The sequence below is a fragment of the Podarcis vaucheri genome (genome assembly GCF_965113315.1).
Source record: "Podarcis vaucheri genome assembly, chromosome: 2".
NCBI classification, from domain to species: domain Eukaryota; kingdom Metazoa; phylum Chordata; class Lepidosauria; order Squamata; family Lacertidae; genus Podarcis; species Podarcis vaucheri.
Window position 1 is genome coordinate 20449883 of NC_138760.1, and position 21621 is coordinate 20471503.

Genomic DNA, 21621 nt, shown 5'->3' on the forward strand with positions numbered 1-21621 from the left:
TAGAATAAAATCCTTTGTGAAGTCAATGATCACTATAAAATTGCAACTTTACAGACTGAGACTTGAGAGTTGTCTCTTCCTTCACATCCCCCACAAAACCATTAAGCATGCAACCAGACTCTGATCAGACGATGAGAGAATGGCTGAGATTGCTCCAAATGATAACATAATGGCAGCCCTGTTCAGGGAAGTTTTTAATCTGTGATATTTTACTGTATTTTTGGTTTCTATGGAAGCCGCCCAGAGTGGCTGGGGAAACCCAGCCAGATGGGCGGGGTACAAATAATAAATTATTATTATTATTATAAATATAACAAGTAACACATATATTATGTCCAGATAAGAGTAATACTTCTTAAAACAAATTTGTAACGTATGCAACAGCAATAATTCAATTAAGTTCAAGAACTGTCCTCAAGCAAACTTAGAATCTTACAATGATACAGTACAATAGAATCATGGAGTTGGAAGGGACCCTGAAGATCTAGTCCAAACCTCTGCAATGCAGGAATATGCAGCCGTCCCTTATGGGGATCAAACCCACAACCTTTGTGTTATCAGCACCATGTTCTAACCAACTGAACTATCCGGCTGACAAAATTACTGTGCTTAATAATGAGTGCAAATGCTTTTCTTATCTGAGCCATTCAGCAGAAGGATGGTTTTCTCATGCCAATTACTGCCTATGCAAATTCTACTCAGAATCATCGAAAGCTGTTCTTTTTGGAAACAAAAATAATCACAGCAATTTGGAAGATAAAGTCCATAGCCAAAGAATGGTATGAATAAGGGTGTGTTCCCACAGCAGTTTCTTGAGCAGCAGCTGTCCAAGCCTAAACTGCTGACCTATTGAAAGTGAGAGAAGCTATGCAAGTGGCTTGTGAATCCATATGGGTATGGCTATTCCAAGCTGCTTACTAGAAACCATGGCCAATATTATTAGAATAGCTTCCATTGGCATGAATGGGAGGTTTTTTAAATCCATGTAAATAGCAGGCATGGTGGCACTCAATCCAGATTTGGACTGCAGCAGTGGGTTAGAGTGCCAACTTTACCATCACTACACCTATTATTTACTTTAAAATCATTATTAATGTACTTGAATGCAACTCTTGCTGATGGAAGGGAAGAGCCTGCTAGCTGTCTGTCCCCAGCCCCAAAATAAACCTACCACCCTCCAGGGCAGTTCCAGGGCAACTGTCAGAGGAAGCGTCTTATACTTGTGTGAAAAATGCTAATGCACGCTCTTCCCCTTCCCAAGCTTACTTCAGTCAAATTATGAATGCTTGAAGAGGACCTACGTGAAAGTTTTGTGACCCTTGCTACAAAACAATGTGAGCAAAATAAAAAAAAACGGGAGTGCAATGTTAAGAGCATTGAGAACCAGTGTAGTTCACTGAATAAAAAAGATTATCAGGAAAATGTGGAATCATCCTCTTTTCTGTTATATACTCTTTATACAGCCAGGGCAAGTTATTTTGCTTTAGACTAAGCTGACTATTCAGAATTTTTATAAGGGTGAGCATGATCAATATTGCAAAGCAGAATTTAAAAGGACAAATAATAAAGCATCTTATCATCATGAACAGGTTGGTATTTTTTCCCAGGCAAACTGCAGCAGATGCAACAAACGCACGCCGTAACTTTCTAAGCAGTACCTTTGCAGTCTAGTCTGACAAACCAGTTCAGGGAGACAAGATGGATTCACAAATAATGTACAAATATTTGTCTTACAGATTTTTTCAAGTTCAGCTAATGTATTTGCATATTTTTCTTTCACCTAAAATTGATAGGAAAACTTTCAGAATCAAAGGATACATACGTCCACTCTTTAATGCAGTGTGCTGCTGTCAGCACTGAGTTGTGGTTAATTAAAGATCCACCACACATATGCTGATATCCTATGCCATAGTGGAAAACTTGAAGACTGACTTGCCAAGGCCATGCTCCAAGTTGAGCATCATGTCCACCTACAATCCGAGACCCTGCTGGTATCTCATCCACAATAGGCCTTGTTCCACAAGCTAGAAACAAAACACAGTTAAACTGGTGAAAAGTCATGCTTGTTAAGTGCCTCATAAAATGAGGCATTCAGATAAAAAAGTGGCAAAGGAGCGATATTCCTGCTGGTGAAGAACTCAGATAAGCATGCAAAGACTGTTCTAAACTTTACCTAATTTTATTCAGAAAAAAGAAGTCAAACAATATTTTTAGGAGATAAAGAGTGAAATTCAAAGTAAGATTAAACAGATAGCATAACTTAATGAAGACTGTGTTGCACTTTTCCATGTTCCCCCCCTGAAACGTAATTATTTTTTTTTTAATTAAAGGAATTGAAAAAGGATATGAAGTGCATTATCCTGCAGTGTTAGAGGACTTAATTTCTAACATTAAGAGAAAAAGAGCAATAAGGTCTTTAAAAGAGAAATGGTTTGTGTATGTTTACTGCATGAGACACATTTGGTAAACAATCATCAGAAATACATGAATAAGCAAGTAGATCATGTTTTGTTTTCATTATTTGATATTAAAGTAAAAGGATGTTATTTTCATTGCTAACAATATGCCATTTGAGGCAATTCAGTGTTAAAGAGATTAGGAAGGTAGAACTGAACTGTAATGCTAAAAGGAATGAGACTGGGAGAAAAATGGGCATTAATTGCCACCCCAACTTTCGAGCTGTGCAGGATTCCCTCTCTTTACCCAGGGTTCGGTTTCCTTGGAATGAGGGATACAGGAGCCTGTGTGGTGTCTTGAGGGCGGGGCTTTTTTTCTCAGCCGGAACTCCCTGGAACTCAATTCAGGCACCTCTCAGGTGGGCGCCATTGCCATTATTAAGAGAACAAGGGTGAGTTCCAGCACCCCCTTTCCTAGAAAAATAGCACTGTTTGAGGGTATAATATACATATACAGTTATACCTTGGGTTGAATATGCTTCATGTTGAACGCGTTCGAGTTGTGCTCTGCGGCAACCCGGAAGTAATGGAGCGCCTTCCTGGTTTCGCCGCTCGCACATACGCGCAAAATACCATCACGCGCATGCGCAGAAATGGCGAAAAGAGACGTGCGCCGAGCAGACGTGCCATCACTAGTTACTGTTTGCTTCTGGATGCGAACGGGGCTCCGGAATGGAGCTTAACAGAATTTAAGTACTTAATTTGTTCCAGAGGTCCGTTCTTAACCTGAAACTGTTCTTAACCTGAAGCACCACTTTAGCTAATGGGGCCTCCTGTTGCTGCTGCACCACCGGAGCACGATTTTTGTTCTCATCCTGAAGCAAAGTTCTTAAGCTGAAGCACTATTTCTGGGTTAGCAGAGTCTGTAACCTGAAGCGTACGTAACTTGAAGCGTATGTAACCCGAGGTACCACTGTATTTAACCTGGGCCCAAGATGGAGGGGCTCACAAGCATTAACACCCCAGAAGGCTTTTCTTCTCCCATAGCCCCAGCCTTGGATTCAAGCTGGAACCAGGCGGGGCTCTCCCTCTTCGGCCTGCTTCTAGCCCAGCTCGCAATACACTCTCTCCCATTGATTCCTCCTCACTCCAGGCCACTGGCCTGACCCCACCCGCTGGCCTGGCTACTTCAACAACGGAACCCTCCCCGCTAGATTTAACCCCCAAAAAACAACACCCATGCAATCTCGTTCGCAGATACCAGCCGTGAGCCCCGGGGCTTTTCGACTCCGCCAACTGCGGTCAGCGCCATTTGCCAGCGGAGGATAGGGAGGGCCAGGGGCTTCGCTGCTCTGCCCTCCGCCCGAGCGAACCCTCGCGGCAGATGCACGTGGCCCAGCAATGTGAGCAGCGTCCCCGCTAGGGAGAGCGCGCCGCTTTCAAATATAGCGCAAACGTCGGCTTCTGCGGACGTGACCCGGTGGCTGCCGGGACTCGTAGTTCGGAGAGCTTTCTCCTCGCCCTCCCGCCCCCCCCACCCGGACGAGGACGCCGCGCGCAAGCGCAGCAGCAAGAGCGGCCTCCGCCGGCGTTCGGGGCGCCCTGGTGTGAGGGGAACCTTGCCCGAGGCCGGCTTCCTCGACGGCAAAGCCGGGCAGCCGGGCCCACCTTTCGTAGGGATGACAGAGGGCTGGACCCCCGGCGGGGCCTCGCACAGCAGCACTAGCGCCGCCACCAAGGAAGCGGCTGAGGGGCGAGAGAGGAGCTGCCACCGCCGCGGCATCGTCTAGAAAAACGGCGGGCGGCTCTTTCCCCGCCCCCTGACGTCACATAAACGCCACATGATTGGCAGGAAGCGGCCGCGCGCGAGGCTTTTAAATCACATTTCACCGCGTTTTCATCTCCCACTTCCCCTTGCCATCATTTTCCCTTTATCGTTTTATGAAATTGTGCTTCCCTGCGCATTTTCTCTTTGGTGTATGCGAATTTCTCCCCAGTAAATGTAGGAAGACGCTTGGAAAATAGGGAGAGGTGTGTAATGGGAAGCACTTGCAAGGAAGGGGGCTAGAGATGGGGAACCTCTACTCAGATTCTAATTTACTGAGCCCTACGTGCCAAAGATAGGGAACCTCTACTCAAGAGTCTGATCTGTCTGCCCAATCGCAATGTTCCATCCCATAATTCATATGTGCTCACTTCGCTCCACCAACCTCCTTCACGTCATCCCTCCTCTTTTTCCATGGCTCGCTCCAAAGTGAAATGAAATGGTGAGGACTCTAGCCATTGGGAGGAGGTGGAGGGAAAGAAAATGAAGAAACCCCAGCTCAGCCACTCAGTGTGTGTATTTGGCTTTGGCCCCATCCGGTCTGCAGTTCCCCAAAGGTTACCTCTAAAAATGAAGCCCCACCTCCTGCTGAAAAATGGTCCCCACCATGCTATTTGCAAATAAAATTGTCACGTAAGATTTCACAGATCACTAATTGTACTAATGGTAAACATCAACTTGTTTGCTTTATCAAAATAATAATAATCCTTATACAAATTATATATTTTTAAATGCACTAATAACAGTGCAATCCTACATCTAGTCAGAACTGATTCCCACTGAATTCAGTGAAGCTTACTGTCAACTAAATAGGTACTAAATTGCCTTATGACTATTTCTTTTCAGATTAAGAACAAATATTTTCAGTTAGGGTTGATTGAATTTAAATAACAAACCAACAGCTGACTAATGGGTTGGTACTGTTAAATATATTAAAATCAGTTGTGGGCTTTTTGAGGAACTTTACCTTTTATAGAACAAGGTGAAAGAATACCCACTTCACAGTCAAAAAGATCAGGACACGCTTAATGTTCACAGTGCTGGTTTTACCACGTAGATGTGAAACTATCCAGTCTGAAAAATGACTTGTACCAAGATAGATTCCTGGATACTTTTGCTGGCCACAGCTAACGCTTGAGATGGTGATTCCTATCAAATAATATTTGGAAACATTTGGGAAATAGCACATCAAAGGTCCACCACTCTCCCCCTGGAACATGAAAAATATAAAATGAAAATTTTAGTGTTGCTTATGTATTTTAAAGTTTTAGTATGCAGAGGGACTGTAAACTAATCAGTCTGAACAGTGCATTTCATGTCAAAAGAAAACAATGCTTTTCTAGGAAACACAGATAAATCTTGAAATCTTTGATTGGGTAATCTCACTTTGGCTGGGTTATAGTACCTGCAGGTAAGTTGCTTACAAAACCTTATCATGTGTTCTGAAAAGTCCAGCTACATGGTCAATAAACTTAAGACTTAATTTCAAGCGAAAATCCTAAGAATATGTTCTAACAATTCTTAGCTCTCATAACATGGTGGTGGTGATGGTGATGCACAGATTATGTGAAAGACAAACACACCCCTTTTTGCTTTCACGTTGCTTTTTTGTTTGGAAGCAAAGTGGTACAAGTGTTCAAATTAGAAAAAAAAATATGGCTCCTCTAATCTTACCCTTTCACCACTCAGCTAAAGGAGGTCTGCAACTTATGTGGGGGTTACATTCCAGGGATCATGCTTAAAGCCAAAATTGCTGTCAGGGGTTCAGGAGCAGAGACGCAGAGAAGGGAGGAAACAGAGAGCGAGGGGGAGGAATCCGAAGGGAGAATGAGTGATGATGACGACCCGAGATCTCCAAGCCTAAGCAGTGAGTCAGAGGACTCCCAAAAGGGAGCCCCAGTGAGCAGAGCTAGGGGGGGATCCGGGGGGACACCCCAGGAGGAAGGGAACAGAGGAGATTCAGAGAGTAGCAGCTGGAAGTCGGGACCCACGCTCATAACTGAGAGCGGCAGCAGCTGGAAGTCGGGACCCACGCTCAAGACTGAGAGCAGCGGGGCGGAAGGTAGCCAGGCATCGGGTTCCGGAGGCTGTCAGCAGGAGGGAGGGCACGAGTCAGGGGTGGTCACGCCCTCCTCAGAGAACGAGGCAACGGTTAAGAGGAAGGCAGGGAGTTGGGCGCGCGCGCCAAGTTCAAATGCAGAGGAGACTGGCGCAGCAAGCAGCCCGGAGAGGGAGCCGGGTCCCAAAGCCCGCCGAAAGGAGGAGGAAGGAAGTGGGGGGTCTTCAGCGTCAGAGGAGTCTAGGAGGGAGGAGACTAGGAGGAGCAGTGGGACCCAGAGACGCAGGGAGAGACGTAGGAGGTGGAGCAAGGCTAGGGTATTAAGCTGGTGCACAGGGGGCGGAGAGTCAGACGAGACTTCGTCGACCTAGAATGGAAGGTGTAGAGCTGCACGCTGCAGTTCGGAAATGAAACTTGCAACACAATAAAGACTCTTATAAAGTGAACGTTGGCGAGCGTGGTCCTGTGTGAGCTGGGACCGGGTGGCAGCTCTGACAGTAAGTCTCGTCTCCACTACCAAGAAGTTCCAGGCGCCTGAAACACCGCAGCGAGGGGTGAAGAGGGGTGCCTGGACTCAAGCTCACAAATCGGCAAGCATGACGGCAGAACAGCGGATTGCAACTCTGCAAGAGGCAGTGACACAATTAAACTCAGAGATTGTAGCATCCCGAAAACGGGAGGAGGAAGCAGCGCTCGCCTACAGAGATCTCCATGCCAGGTTTGAAGCGTTTACCAAGCAGGTACAAACGGGACCCAAGCCGGAGGGAGTTGGGTTGGCAAGGAGATCAGGAGGTCTGGTGCAGCATTTTGATGGGAACCTGCAACAGTACCCCAATTTTCGAGCAGATGTGCTGTGTGCACTGCAACTGCTGGCAAAGGACTTTAGAGATGAGGAAGAGAAGGTGGGGTTTATTCTATCCCATTTGCATGGAGATGCTAAAGCTTGGCTGCGCAATTTGTGGAGGGATAAGGATCCAGCGCTTCGAAGTGCGGATGCCTTTATCAAAGCGATGGATACCTGCTTTTTATCTAGCATAGATGTGGATCTTGCGCGACGAGAGATACATGGACTGAGACAAGGGAAGGCGAGCGTGCGACAGTACCACGCCCGCTTTTTCGCACTCGTCAGCGCTCTAGAATGGGACAGAGATTCGCCCCCAGTAAGAGATCTTTTCTGGGAGGGTCTGAGCAACCCAGTGAAGGACGAAATTGCGAGAGGGGAGAGACCCAAGAGCACGCAGGAGGTGGTCCAGAGGGCGCTATCTGCGGGAGTGCGGCTGGAAGAACGCCCATGGGCCAGGGAGGAGGGGCGTAGTGGGTGCGAAGCAGCGAGAAGTTTTTCCTTCGTTCCCAGAGAAGCAGCGCGTGCGCAATCCACGCCTCCGCCAGGAGGGGGAGTAGAACCTATGGAGGTGGGAGGTGCCAGGGCTCAGTCAGCGACCAGAGCCCTAGCACCGGGTGCAGTCAAATCTAAGACTCCTAGAGGGACCAGGAAGTGCTACATCTGCGAAAGTCCTCAACACTTGGCGAAAGAGTGTCCCCAGAGGAGCCTGAAGCACACTGCGGCCACTGCTAAGGTGGAAACAGCTACACAGCACAAAGAACCTCTGCAGGGAAACGACGATGTCTGGCTGGAGACAGGAGTCCTGGGGCCCAGCCAGACGTATCAGTGAAGCAGTCCCCAGAGATCTTGCAACCCACAGACCCCCTCCCGCCCAAACCGGTAGTGCAACTAACCGCATCGCTCCAGCTGCCCAATGGACTCACGATAGACGTCCCAATCACGGTGGACTCTGGGAGTAATGCAGATTTTATGGCGCAGGATTTTGTGCAGCGACATGCTATACAGCTACTGCCTGCCACTCTGCCCCTGCAAGTCGTCACGGTGGATGGCAGAGAGTTACTAGGGGGGCAAGTGGTGCAGCAAACGCCGCCAATGGTGATGCGATTGGGTAACCACAGAGAAGTCATCAGCTTTAACGTCACTCAGTTGTCGGACACTCCCATCGTCTTGGGCATGAGTTGGCTGGACAGGCACAGTCCGACGCTGGCGTGGTACCAGCGACAGCTGATCTTCGGCTCTTCTTATTGTGCTGAACACTGCATCATACCCAGAAAGGAGGGAGAGGGGGAAGAATCGCAGCTACAGTTGGGGACGCTGCACACAGTTCCCCACAAATACGCGGACTTTTTGGAAGTCTTCTGCGAGAAGGAGGCGGACAAGCTACCCCCTCACCGGCCATATGACTGCAAGATTGACCTCCTGCCGGGGGCGACGCTGCCTAAGGGAAAGCTATACTCCATGTCTGAGGACGAAATGCAGGAACTCAAACAGTTCATTGATCATAATCTGGAGCGTGGCTTCATCAGAGAGTCCAAGGCAGTGGGGGGCAGTCCTGTTTTCTTCGTGAAAAAGAAAGACACGCCCCAAAAAAGGCTGGTGGTTGATTACCGCCTCTTAAACCAGATGACCAAGCCGTCTGATTTCCCCATGCCCAGGATAGACGACCTCCTCGCGACTGTGCGCAAGGGACGCGTGTTCACCAAGTTGGACCTACGAGGGGCGTACAATCTCATCCGCATGCGGGAGGGAGATGAGTGGAAAACAGCCATGTTCACGCCCCTGGGCACCTACGAATACAGAGTTATGCCCTTTGGATTACAAAATGGCTCTCACTGTTTTCAAGCTTTCATGCATCACGTATTGGCGGGGCTCCTCTACAAGAAGTGCGTCTGCTTCCTGGATGACATCCTGATATTCTCTGAATCGCAGCAAGCTCACGATCACGACGTGAGGGAGGTGCTGAGGAGGTTGCAACAACATAGACTGTACGCCAAGCTAGAGAAGTGCCAGTTCGACACGACGGAGGTGGATTTCCTGGGATACAAGTTGTCGGACAAGGGGCTGGCCATGGACAGCACCAAGGTTCGCGCGGTGTTGGATTGGAAGAGCCCGCGAAACAGGAAGGAGGTCCAGCGGTTTGTCGGCTTTGCCAACTTCTATCGCAAATTTATCAAAGGGTTCGCAATGCAGACGGCGGCCATTACGGACACGCTCAGCTCCAAGAAAAAGAAATTCGTCTGGACGGAGCAGGCGGAGCAGTCCTTTCAAACGCTCAAGCGTCTCTTCGCGTCGGAAAAGCAACTGCTGCATATCGACCCCAGTAAACCATTGAGGGTAGAGACAGACGCGTCAGACAGAGCCGTGGGAGCTGTCCTGCTGCAGCGAGACCCGCAGGGGGTCTGGAGGCCGGGAGCGTTCTACTCCAGGAAGCTCAGCAAGTCGGAGCAGAACTACACCATCTGGGACAGGGAGTTGCTGGCCATTCATGCAGCGTTCAAGGCGTGGAGACACTTCCTGATCGGCGCCAAGCACACAGTGCAGGTTTGCACGGACCACAAAAATCTGGAGCACTGGCGCACGGCGCAGTTCCTGAACCAGAGGCAGATACGTTGGGCAGAATTCTTTGCGGACTTCGATTTCCGAATAGAGTACGTCCCAGGAGACACCAACATCATGGCGGATGCACTGTCCCGGAAACCGCAATACCTAGAAGAGGTGACGCCAGCGGCGGCCATGTACATCTTCGCACCGACGGCGTGGGCGTGTGCCTCAGCTACGGTAGACCTGGATGCGGTGCGGCGGGCGTTGCGGGACGACTCATTCGCGCAAGAGAAAATGGCAGAAGTGCACAGAGGCACGGCTAACACAGACGAGTTCCAGGTGCGGGACGGCTTGCTCCTCCGTAAGGGGGCCGTCTATGTGCCGGGAGACGAACTTCGCGCCAAGGTACTGCAACAGTTGCACGACGCACCCACGGCCGGTCACTTTGGCACGGAAAAAACGGTGGAATTGGTCGCGAGAGACTTCTGGTGGCCCAGGCTGAGAGGGGAGGTCGCGGACTACGTAGCGAGGTGCGACACCTGCCAGAGGGCCAAGCCGGTGCACAGACCGCCGGCGGGACTGTTAGAACCGCTGCAAACGCCGTTTGAACCGTGGGAGAGGGTGGCCCTGGACTTTGTCACGGATTTACCCAGCTCGAGAGGCAAGACAGCTGTACTAGTGGTGGTGGACTTGTTCACCAAGATGGCACATTTCATTCCGTGTGCGAAGGTGGCCACGGCGGAACAAACCGCCAAACTGTTCATAGATCACGTGTTCAAAGTGCATGGTCTGCCGCGGTCTATCCTGTCCGACCGCGGGCGCCAGTTCATCTCGAATTTCTGGCAGAAGCTGATGGGCTTTCTAAATGTCAAGGTCAATCTGGCATCAGCAAGACACCCGCAGACCAACGGGCAAGCAGAGAGGGTCAATGCCATCATGCAGCAGTACCTGAGATGCTATGCCAATCAACAACCTGCGACGTGGGTGGATTACCTGCCGCTCGCCGAGTTCGCTTACAACAACACGAAGCACGTGTCCACAGGGGTGACGCCGTTCTTCGCCAACAATGGGAGGAACCCCAGAACCTTCCCAGGACTGGAGAGAGTGGGGGAAGGAGAACCACAGACGGCGGACGCGTTCGCGTCAGAGTTGCAGGCGGTCCACGATCAACTCAGACGGCAGCTGGAGCTAGCTAAGCACGCCTACAAGGTGCAAGCTGACAAGCACAGGCGAGTTGGCGAAGAGATCCAAGTAGGTGACTGGGTCTGGTTGGCAGCCCACGCAGTGCCGACCAGGTCACTAGCCAAAAAGAAGTTGGGGCACAAGCAAATCGGTCCGTACCAAGTCGAAGCACAGATCAACCCGGTAGCTTTCCGGCTGGCGCTGCCGGAGGGTTCCAGAATGCATCCGGTGTTCCACAGGTCGGTGCTCACTCCCTACAAGGCACCTCACAGATTCCAGGAGCCAGGGACGGCACCGAGTCCGTTCCGGGAGCGGACGGAGACCGGGGGGGTGACGCAGCAGGACCCCATCAACGAGGTCACGGAGATTTTGGACTCCAGATGGGGGGAAGAGGGAGTCGAATACCTCCTAGCCAGAGAGGGCACCCGGGCCAGCGCCAATAGCTGGGTGCCAGACTACGCTTTGGAGGAGCCCCTGCTCAAGGACGAGTTTCATGCCCTTTTCCCACACAGACCCATGCCAGCGAGCTTCTTCGACGACTGGCTGTTCACGCCCACACTTTCTTCCAGCACGTTCCGGGGATTCGACTCGGACGGGGAACCCGCACTGAGCACCCGTTCCCCAGAAGGATCACCGGCGGGTTCGGCGTCAGACACCTCGTATTGGTGGGACGATCGACCGGAGGAGCAATGGCGCCGGAAGTGGCTGGAGAGGCCAGGTCGAGCGACCGACGCAGAGACTGACATGGACGTGTTCGGGGAGGACCTTGGGTTCGAGCACGGCGGTACAGAGATGGAAGCGGAACAGGTCAACGTCGACGACCGCGAGGAGGAAGACACGGAGGTCTTCAGTTGGCGGCCAACCACGGGGAGCGAACTGTATCCGGCATTCCCTCCCGTGATGATGGAGCTCCCAGCACCCACACCTGAAAGCGGGGAGGGGGGAAGGGGGGGCTTCGAGGGGGGGATGGATGTCAGGGGTTCAGGAGCAGAGACGCAGAGAAGGGAGGAAACAGAGAGCGAGGGGGAGGAATCCGAAGGGAGAATGAGTGATGATGACGACCCGAGATCTCCAAGCCTAAGCAGTGAGTCAGAGGACTCCCAAAAGGGAGCCCCAGTGAGCAGAGCTAGGGGGGGATCCGGGGGGACACCCCAGGAGGAAGGGAACAGAGGAGATTCAGAGAGTAGCAGCTGGAAGTCGGGACCCACGCTCATAACTGAGAGCGGCAGCAGCTGGAAGTCGGGACCCACGCTCAAGACTGAGAGCAGCGGGGCGGAAGGTAGCCAGGCATCGGGTTCCGGAGGCTGTCAGCAGGAGGGAGGGCACGAGTCAGGGGTGGTCACGCCCTCCTCAGAGAGCGAGGCAACGGTTAAGAGGAAGGCAGGGAGTTGGGCGCGCGCGCCAAGTTCAAATGCAGAGGAAGCTGGCGCAGCAAGCAGCCCGGAGAGGGAGCCGGGTCCCAAAGCCCGCCGAAAGGAGGAGGAAGGAAGTGGGGGGTCTTCAGCGTCAGAGGAGTCTAGGAGGGAGGAGACTAGGAGGAGCAGTGGGACCCAGAGACGCAGGGAGAGACGTAGGAGGTGGAGCAAGGCTAGGGTATTAAGCTGGTGCACAGGGGGCGGAGAGTCAGACGAGACTTCGTCGACCTAGAATGGAAGGTGTAGAGCTGCACGCTGCAGTTCGGAAATGAAACTTGCAACACAATAAAGACTCTTATAAAGTGAACGTTGGCGAGCGTGGTCCTGTGTGAGCTGGGACCGGGTGGCAGCTCTGACAATTGCGTACAGTCAAAACCTGCTGGGTTCATTGGCAGGTGGGGCGGCCAAAATCATTTTCCCTGGAACCCCATCCCCTTTTTTATTTTTTGCCACATACATAAAACTGAATGTGCACAAGTTGTGAGCTTACTATAGTTATATTTGATGAAAAATTGGTATTAATGGTAACACGTTTTCAACCACAACTGGAATCAGTTTCTTTCCATATCTATAGTACAAAAAGTAGTTGCCCTTTTCCCCTTCACGTCCCCTCTCCTCCCCACCCTTTTTAAGTCTATGAATCTGCAGACAAGAACTTGTGTGTGTTCTAGATTTTTACAGTGCTGAGAGCACGTTCACAAACAATATTATCTCACTTGAATTTTACATGGATGTCTCTATTGTCTATTTTATCACACAATGTAATCTTAATTTTTATTTTGTAAATTTACTTAGTGCTACTTTGGCGCTGTGGGTAAAAGCCTCAGCGCCTAGGACTTGCCGATCGAAAGGTCGGCGGTTCGAATCCCCGCGGCGGGGTGCGCTCCCGCTGCTCGGTCCCAGCGCCTGCCAACCTAGCAGTTCGAAAGCACCCCCGGGTGCAAGTAGATAAATAGGTACCGCTTACCAGCGGGAAGGTAAACGGCGTTCCGTGTGCTGTGCTGGCTCGCCAGATGCAGCTTTGTCACGCTGGCCACGTGACCCGGAAGTGTCTCCGGACAGCGCTGGCCCCCGGCCTCTTGAGTGAGATGGGCGCACAAACCCCAGAGTCTGTCAAGACTGGCCCGTTCGGGCAGGGGTACCTTTACCTTTACCTTTACCTTACTTTGACATCCTACTGGGCAATATAATTTGTCTAAGCAAGCCACATGACAGCATCTGTTGGCAACGTGGTTTACAATGGAAATATCTCTGTTTTACCTGACAGGTGTTTTCATGTCCGCTTGCAGAGTCAGCACAAATTACATCTCTTGATATTGCATGCCCTGAATACCAGGGATGTCTGGCACAGATGTACAGTGGTATAATGTCTACCTGAGATTCTTGTAATATATATTTCAAATCACCTGTAAAGAAAACACAAAGTATTACTGGAAGTATGTTTGTGTTCAACCCTCTGGGTCCAGTACAAATGTTATAAGCCTGATGCAGCAGACCTTCATCCCCTTGTGCAGAATCTACATGTGTTATCAAACAAGGCTTAGAATTCCTTCTAACATTTTGGAGAAACAGAAAATTTTGTCAGCTAAAACATGAAACTGTAGATGTGATCTCATTTATCCTTGCGTGACTGTCATACCGTGTGACCTGTGGGGGTTCTTATTTTTTATTTTGTTAACAGTACATGAGATTGGCAGGCTGCTGTATTTTTCTTTTTCTTTACTCTGGTACTTTCCTTTTATATCTTTCCAATGATGCAATCTTTAAGTGAGCAGCCTGTGTGCCTGGGGGTAAAGATGGTGCAATAAGTCGAGACCACATCATGCATATGGATAACAATTCATACATAAATACAGTGCAATTCTATGGTACCTTTGAGGATATTCTAGAGGCTGTAGGAAAGGTTGGGTATACCTCTCAGACATCAGAGAAAATAATCATTTGTAATGGTGCATGTTTGTTCTCGAAGATACAAACATGAGTCTGACCAAACTGCGGGAGGCAGTGGAAGACAGGAGTGTCTGGCGTGCTCTGGTCCATGGGGTCACGAAGAGTCGGACACGACTAAACGATTAACAACAACAACAAATGGTGCTAGGAAACAGGGCTACACCTCCAAAGTCATTAGCAACGGAATCATTCTTGCCCCTACTGAATCAGGAGTCCACAATTTCCCACTTTAACACATTCTGCCAGCTACTGATATAAGCAACAGACATGGGTCAACCACAGGAGGAGACTTCTAGCAGTATAATAAGGCTGAGATGTTTCATAAGGCAATACAGGACCAGGACAATTTTGGGCATCTGTTCCTGGGCACTCCACCCACCCCACCTGGATTTGGGATGAAAGATCATGTAAAAGTGTGCGTGTGAGGAGGTGAAGTTGTAAGCAAGTACAATTTGTGGTATAATTGCTGGCCGTGGGCTACATCTGTGGGGGACACCATTGCACCTGCAAGCACCCTCTGGCACCTGCAAAAGATACCTACTAACAAATGGACACAGTGAAAATCCAGATAGAAACCAGACTTCAAAGTTCTCTGCTGGGCTGCAGGTATGCTGAGAATGCTTCCTTTCAAAACTAAGTTCCAAATGGATGCACTTCAGGGCAGAAAGAGTACAGGATGTAAAAAGTGACAACACTGCAGAGACTGATGGTGGTTGAGTTTAGGTGGGGCCACAGAGCCCACATGTTCAATCCCTGCTCCCAGTTTTTAATTGTTTGGCTTTTTTAAGGATTTGGGGTTCCACCTCCCCCCCAAAAAAACATTGCCCAGTCAATAATGAGACTAGGAACAAAACTGAACTTCAATAAATTTATGTATCATCCTGACAGCCAGCAGCAAGCGAAACCCAGGTTTTCCTCAGGTGATATAAATCTTAATGTATTGATGTCAACAAAGCTTTCTGTGTTCACTAAAACAGTGTTTCCCAAACTTGGATCTCCAGCTGTTTTTGGACTACAACTCCTATCACCCCTAGGTAGCAAGACCAGTGGTCAGGGATGATGGGAATTAAAGTCCGAAAACAGCTGGAGACCCAAGTTTGGGAAACATTGCACTAAACTAATATTAGATTATTCAGAAGGGACAGAAACAAAAGATTTACCTTTCTCCTCTTTTTTCCCCCATCCACTTATATAACATGGGTTCTTGTCTGTCACTAGAAGAGGAATGTCAGGTAAGCAGATGGGCTGAATATAGTCATCGTATTCGACAAACTTTATTAATTCAAATAAGGCAATGTCATTGTCATAGTTGTTCACTTTGAAATGAGAATGGACCACAATGTCTCTCACCCGGCGATTTATAGTATGAGAATGACGTTTATAAAGCTGACGCAAGCCAATCACAACTCTCCAGTACTCTGGGTTCCTAGGACAAAAAACCCCTTGTATGGTTAATACAAAATTGCTCCTTAAGAGAATTTTAACTTTGAGCAACACCATAAGAAAGCTCAAAACATGCAGTAATAATTCCACTTGAAATTATTGAAATTATTTTGGCAAACTATTCCATACAAATAGCAATGTTATAACTGGCTTTTCATTCAGCAGGGGATTGATTTTATGACTGCAATAAAGTGGTACCTCGGTTCTCAAACATCTCCGTTGACAAACCTTTCAGAACCCAAACACCGAAAACCCAGAAGTAAATGCTTCCGTTTTCAAACGTGCCTTGGAAGTCAAACAGCTTCTGCTGCATGTTTTTCAATTCAATTTTCTTCTTTGAGCTTGCAGCCAGCCCTTTGCACCTCAGTTATCAAATGTTTCAGAAGTCAAATGGTCTTACAGAACGGATTACATTTGAGAACCGAGGTACCACTGTAATTCCTCATGGAAACTATAATCAGAATCAGAGCAAGTTCTATGTGCTCAACAGGTAATTTAACCTTGCGTTTATTGAGCAGCAGTTGTCTCATGCTGCATGGTAAGGTTTTTTTTTTGAAATTGAGTGAGTGAAGCTTCATAAACAGTTATTTGGTATGGGAAACTGCTGCTCAAAGTCCAGAATCACCCTTGAAAAACAGTATAAGAACCTGGCAGGATGGGGTAAGTGCTGAGAGCGCCATGAATAAGCTAAGCTGCTTAGTAACCTCACATACTGGTGATGAAGTTGTTGAATCACCATGTGTAGCTACACCTTCTTAAGGTCCAGTGAAATCAATAAACGCCCCCCCCCAATGGAAATTCTTTAAGATGGTTGTATGAATCACCATTCAGAACTTGTGCATCTTTAAGTTCTAAATCACACGCTTCAGATCCAGTGCAACCCGCCATTCTTATTCCTTTTGGAAAATGTAAGAAAGATTGAGTATTATTTGAGATAGCGTTGAACTGATGGCACTGGATCAATTACACAGGTCTTCATGAGATGACACATCACTTGGACAACATGGACAATTGAAGGTGCCTCAACACCCCTGGCAGCAGCGTTAGTGACTTGTAAAATACACAAAAATCTCAAATAGTGTAAAATACATTCTTATACAGTATGCAGTAATTCTAAAGCACTGGACCCATGATTTAAACATAGCTTACTCTGAGTATGTTTTCGGAAACTGTATTCATAAAATGATATTATTTAAGATTTGTGAGAAGCCTACCAAAATGATGTGCACAGAATACTGACATCAAGACAGGCTACAGCCAAGCAACCAAGAAAAAAGAGAGAAAAAAGAACCCACACATTTTCCCCATTATACCTAAAATGGACAAGATAAAATATAAAGATACATACACCCATTCTTTAATGCAGTGTGCTGCTGTCAATACTAAGTTGTTACTAATTAAAGATCCACAACATCTATGACGATACCCGCCTTGAAAAACACGGTAAATTTGAAGACTAACAAGCCATGGCCATGCCCCGAGCTGAGCCTCATGTTCACCTACTATCTGAGTCCCAGTTTTTTTCTCATCTATAAGAGGCCTTGTTCCACAACCTAAAAAAAACCACACAGTTATACTGGTGAGATGCAATGTATGTAAGTGTTCCATAAAATACAATCTGCATCCAACAAAATGCTTAGAGCCACTGCTTTAAACTGTTTGTTTCAGTACAGCAATTCCCTAAACAGGCCACCTGTTGGAGAGCTGAAGCAAACCCATTTTGACTCACCATCCCTTGTTATCAGAAGTGAATCCAAAATAATTTCACAGCTTCTTTGATTCTCAGAATAAAAGGACACATACTCACAGGATGATATCCCAATGTTCAAAAGACAGCATAATCCATGTGCTTTGTTTATATACCATATTTTTTTGCACCATAACACTCACTTTTTTCCTCCTAGAAAGTAAGGGGAAATGTCTGTGCGTGTTATGGAGGAAATGCCTACGGGTGGCATGCCTACGGATTTTCCTCCTCTAAAAACTACGTGCGTGTTATGGTCGGGTGCGTGTTATAGAGCGAAAAATACGGTAATACAATTTATTCAGTATCAGGGCAGTATTCATAGTCTTCCCTCCTTATGTTATCCACATAACAGCATTGTCATGCTCAGGGAGCTTGGTGGCTTAGGGGACAATCCAAACCCAAGATCCACAGGGATGTGCAAATTAAAATCCAGTGGATCTCCAGGTCAGCTGGTCAATTCATGGAGGAGTTGGACTATATATCTTAAGTATAAGGAGTTAATGGTACTTGACTGACCAAGCTGAGTGAAGCTCCATGTTCAACATAGGCTGTCCATTTTTAGGGCTGAACTTGGAGCTTCACTCAGCTTGGTCAGTCCAATTCCATTAACTCCTTAAGATTACTCTCTTGGTGTCTATTTGAACTCAGGTCTCCCCAGTCATAAAAGTAAAGGGACCCCTGAACATTAGGTCCAGTCGTGACCTACTCTGGGGTTGCGGCGCTCATCTCACTTTATTGGCCAAGGGAGCCGGCGTACAGCTTCCAGGTCATGTGGCCAGCATGACTAAGCCACTTCTGGCGAACCAGAGCAGTGCATGGAAACACTGTTTTACCTTCCCGCAGGAACGGTACCTATTTACCTACTTGCACTTTGACATGCTTTCGAACTGCTAGGTTGGCAGGAGCAGGGACCGAGCAACGGAAGCTCACCCCGTCGCGGGGATTCGAACCGCCCACCTTCTGATCGGCAAGCCCTAGGCTCTGTGGCTTAACCCACAGTGCCACCCGCATCCCCTCCATAGCCACAGTTCAACGCTAACAGGCTACATCATATTGATTGGCATACACTTCATCCCCCCCCCTTCACAAAAAATGCCTGCTATCAATGTAACGTCAAGATAAACCGGGTTATGATCATATCGTAAGATCATCACACTGTCCTTGCACAAAAGCCCAGAGGCTGTGGAGGCAGCACCCTTGAAACAGCACCTCAAAGTGGGTGCTGCCGCTGACGTGCGCTTCTCTCCGAACTTGGGCAAATTAGGACAAATGCCGACAGAGGGCAACGTTGGACGTAACACGGCTTAATGGTGTCCTTTGCAAAAAGCGTGTCCATGCAGAGACGCGCTTCAGAAACATCTTTCCGCTGCGACTTAAACCTTAACTACGGCAATTCCCCGTCCCTCTGCCTAGAAATGGACTCTCACAAGCAGCTCCACGTGCCTCAAACTCTACGCAAAACAACGCGTGCAAATCCGTTGTCCGATTCCCACGTGAAGGATCACGCCTTCACATCTGACACCCGAAACGCCACCTGCTTTGTACTGGAGGCTGCCGGGAGTTGTAGTTCAGAGAGGGTGAAGCGTACTCCATGCGCAGGCGCAGTTACTAGCTTCGGCCGTGACGGCGCCCGAGCGCTCAAATGTGAGGGAACCTGCCCGGCCCACAAGCGGCTTCGACGTCGGCGCCGCACTTCGCGGGAACGGGGGCTCACCGTGTGTAGGGACCCCGGAAGGCCGGGCTCCGGGCGGTGGTCCATACAGCAGCACGAGCAGAGCCAGTGAGAGCGCGGGGCGAAGCCTATGGCGCATCGTCCGTCGAGGGAGAAAAAAATGGCGGCCAACCCTCCGCCTTTCCCGCTCCTCGGCCGGAGCGACGCTGGGCGCGTCACGTGACGGGGCGCGCGGAGGCCTCGCGCTCGAGCGTTTTCGCAGTTTTGTCTTTGTGGGACAGAGGGAAGCCTGCGCAGGGAAAAGGGGGCGCCAAGGGAAGAACAAAATATTTTCAATACCGACCCCAATCCTTCAGCAGTTCTTATAATAACTAGCTGACAGGGTTCAGGTGCAGGACTTGCGTATTAACAACGAGTTGGGGAAAGCTGGCTTTTGCAACGTTCAGAGTAGCTACCAGGAGGAAAGGTGGTGTACTTTGTAAATATATATATAACAAATAGATAAATAAAACCGTCATCATCATATCAGGCTGATGGCCCTTACACATTTTCTTGATGGGTGTGGTTTTGCTGATAATTAAGTCTGTGAAATGCAGGGAAGTTCACCTGACATCTACATTATACACCTTTAGGTGCCAGGCAAAAACATTTCTTTTTAACCAGGCCTTTGGTTGACCTGATCGGAATCCTATACACATTTAAAATGTGGCTCTTTGGGGGGGGGGTATTGTGTTATTCTTATTTTGATTTTATATATTGTGATATTTTCTGTAAACCATCCTGAGACCTCTGGGTATAGGGTGGTATATAAATTCAATAAAAAATAAATTATTTATACCCTGCCCATCTGGCTAGCTTTCCCCAGCCACTCTGGGCAGCTCCCAACAGAATATTAAAAGCACAAACACCAAACATTAAAAACCTCCCTAAACAGGGCTGCCTTCAGATGTCTTCTTAAAGTTAGTTGTTTATTTCCTTGACATCTGATGGGAGGGCGTTCCACAGGGCGGACGCCACTACCAAGAAGGCCCTCTGCCTGGTTCCCTGTAACCTCACTTATTGCAGTGAGGGAAACTCCAGAAGGCCCTCGGAGCTGGACCTCAGGGAGCTTAAGGCAACAGGGATGGGAAGTACTGGTTTGGCTGTCTTATAGGGAACACTTAAACTGAGACAGACCATTGTTGGAGGTGCCTGGGATCGAAGCTGGCCCCTGTCACAATGCAAAGCGTGGAGTCAAGCACCAAGATACAGCATTACCAGCGATTTGATTTACAGTAATCACTTCCTGTTCCTCCTTTCCCAAGCAGCTGCCAGGCACAGTTCCTCCCCCATTTTATTTTTTATTTCATTTATGAATGAAGAAAACTGCCCAGCCGAAGCTCCTTCAGTACCAGTGGCATGCCCACCACACTGCAGAGAGCTATAGGAGGTGGGTTTTCTGTGTAGGAACCACAGAAGGCTGAACTTCGGGTCAAGCTTCATCCAGCACTATATGCAGTGCCAGTATGGACGCAACTGCACGGCAAAAGCTTAATGGGATTGTCCCATCAAAGAAACAAATAGCTGAGTTGTCCCTCTGCTTTCTCTTTTGTTGGAGGGACATTGACCAGCACATGCCAGGGGACTGGGATGAGGCTGACCAGGAGGAAGGATGCATGCAAATTCTGGCATGTTTCTGGCTCAGCCTTCTTCTTTTCATAAAGCTACTTAATGAGTTGCCTATTACCCGTCTTGCATTGTTTGGATGGGGCAGGAGGTCCACAATGGAGGAGGAGGGAAGATGGGCAGGAACTTTTTTTAGTTCTGTTGTAGCACATTGATCTAGTTGATATCATGTTGATGTGTAGCAGTATTGGAAAAATAAAAACAGCTGTGTGGATGGTCACAGATTATTATGGTCATCAGTATCTTTTAAAATAATAATTTAACAGAATATATTTTCTTGCAATGGAGGAGGGAATCCTTGGATGGTTTGTCCCTTCCACTCACTCCACTAGGCAGGACAATACAATTATTTTTGCTTGGCCATGTTCTCCTGTTTCTAGAGGTTTGCTGTTACGTCTTTGGCATATTCAGCTTGGTTGCTCTTGAACATGAGGTATAATTTGTGTAGTGCTGCTTAGTACAAGGGACAGACCATCTGAGGATCCTGTCCATCCCAGGCAGAAAATGAAGCTTCATGGCAAGTCCAATGTTACATCTACCATTCTGTCACAGAAATTAAATCTACTGGGCCCTGCACATAGGTAACAATCTTCACACAACTGCTTAGTTCAATGATTTGTGTATATTTTTAAAACAAATGGGTGACTGCTCCTCTCTTTTTTCAAGTAATAAGGAATCCAAATTCAATATATGGAGAGTTCTGAAGTTTTAAAGTGATACAGGCCTTTGTTCAACTTTAAAAAATACTAGCTTACCAAACTTTTTCAGTACAAGGCACTGCACTTTTACTCAGACTGCACCCTACAACAGATGCTGGTGTTTCGTTTTTAAAAGATTAACACAAAGCTGCTTAGAAGAAATATGGTGTGATTACATTGCAAT

The 21621-nt window shown here is 48.2% G+C and overlaps 1 protein-coding gene and 1 long non-coding RNA gene across 6 annotated transcripts in view; one reads left to right on the top strand and one right to left on the bottom strand.

Moving 5' to 3' along the window:
* LOC309526553 (transmembrane protease serine 12-like) overlaps positions 1–19519 on the bottom strand; it is a 44098-nt gene extending 24579 nt beyond the window's left edge. Inside the window, exons 1-6 of one of the 5 annotated variants that reach the window (XM_082212792.1) lie at positions 19117–19519; positions 17004–17208; positions 15373–15638; positions 13523–13668; positions 5189–5431; positions 1899–2024 (exon numbers count right to left, since the gene is read on the bottom strand). In XM_082212792.1, coding sequence (XP_082068918.1) covers positions 5192–5431; positions 13523–13668; positions 15373–15638; positions 17004–17208; positions 19117–19213 — 954 coding nt within the window. In that variant the 5' untranslated portion in view covers positions 19214–19519 and the 3' untranslated portion in view covers positions 1899–2024; positions 5189–5191. Of the gene's footprint in view, positions 1–1822; positions 2025–2919; positions 3042–4064; positions 4880–5188; positions 5432–13522; positions 13669–15372; positions 15639–17003; positions 17209–19116 lie in introns of those variants that run through there. The other 4 variants (XM_082212793.1, XM_082212794.1, XM_082212790.1 and 1 more) reach the window with 4 other exon arrangements.
* On the top strand, positions 6–1297 carry LOC309526672. Its single transcript, XR_014216820.1, has 2 exons — positions 6–180; positions 319–1297. It is a non-coding gene; the product is annotated as an uncharacterized lncRNA (long non-coding RNA).
* Positions 19520–21621: the final 2102 nt, after the last annotated feature.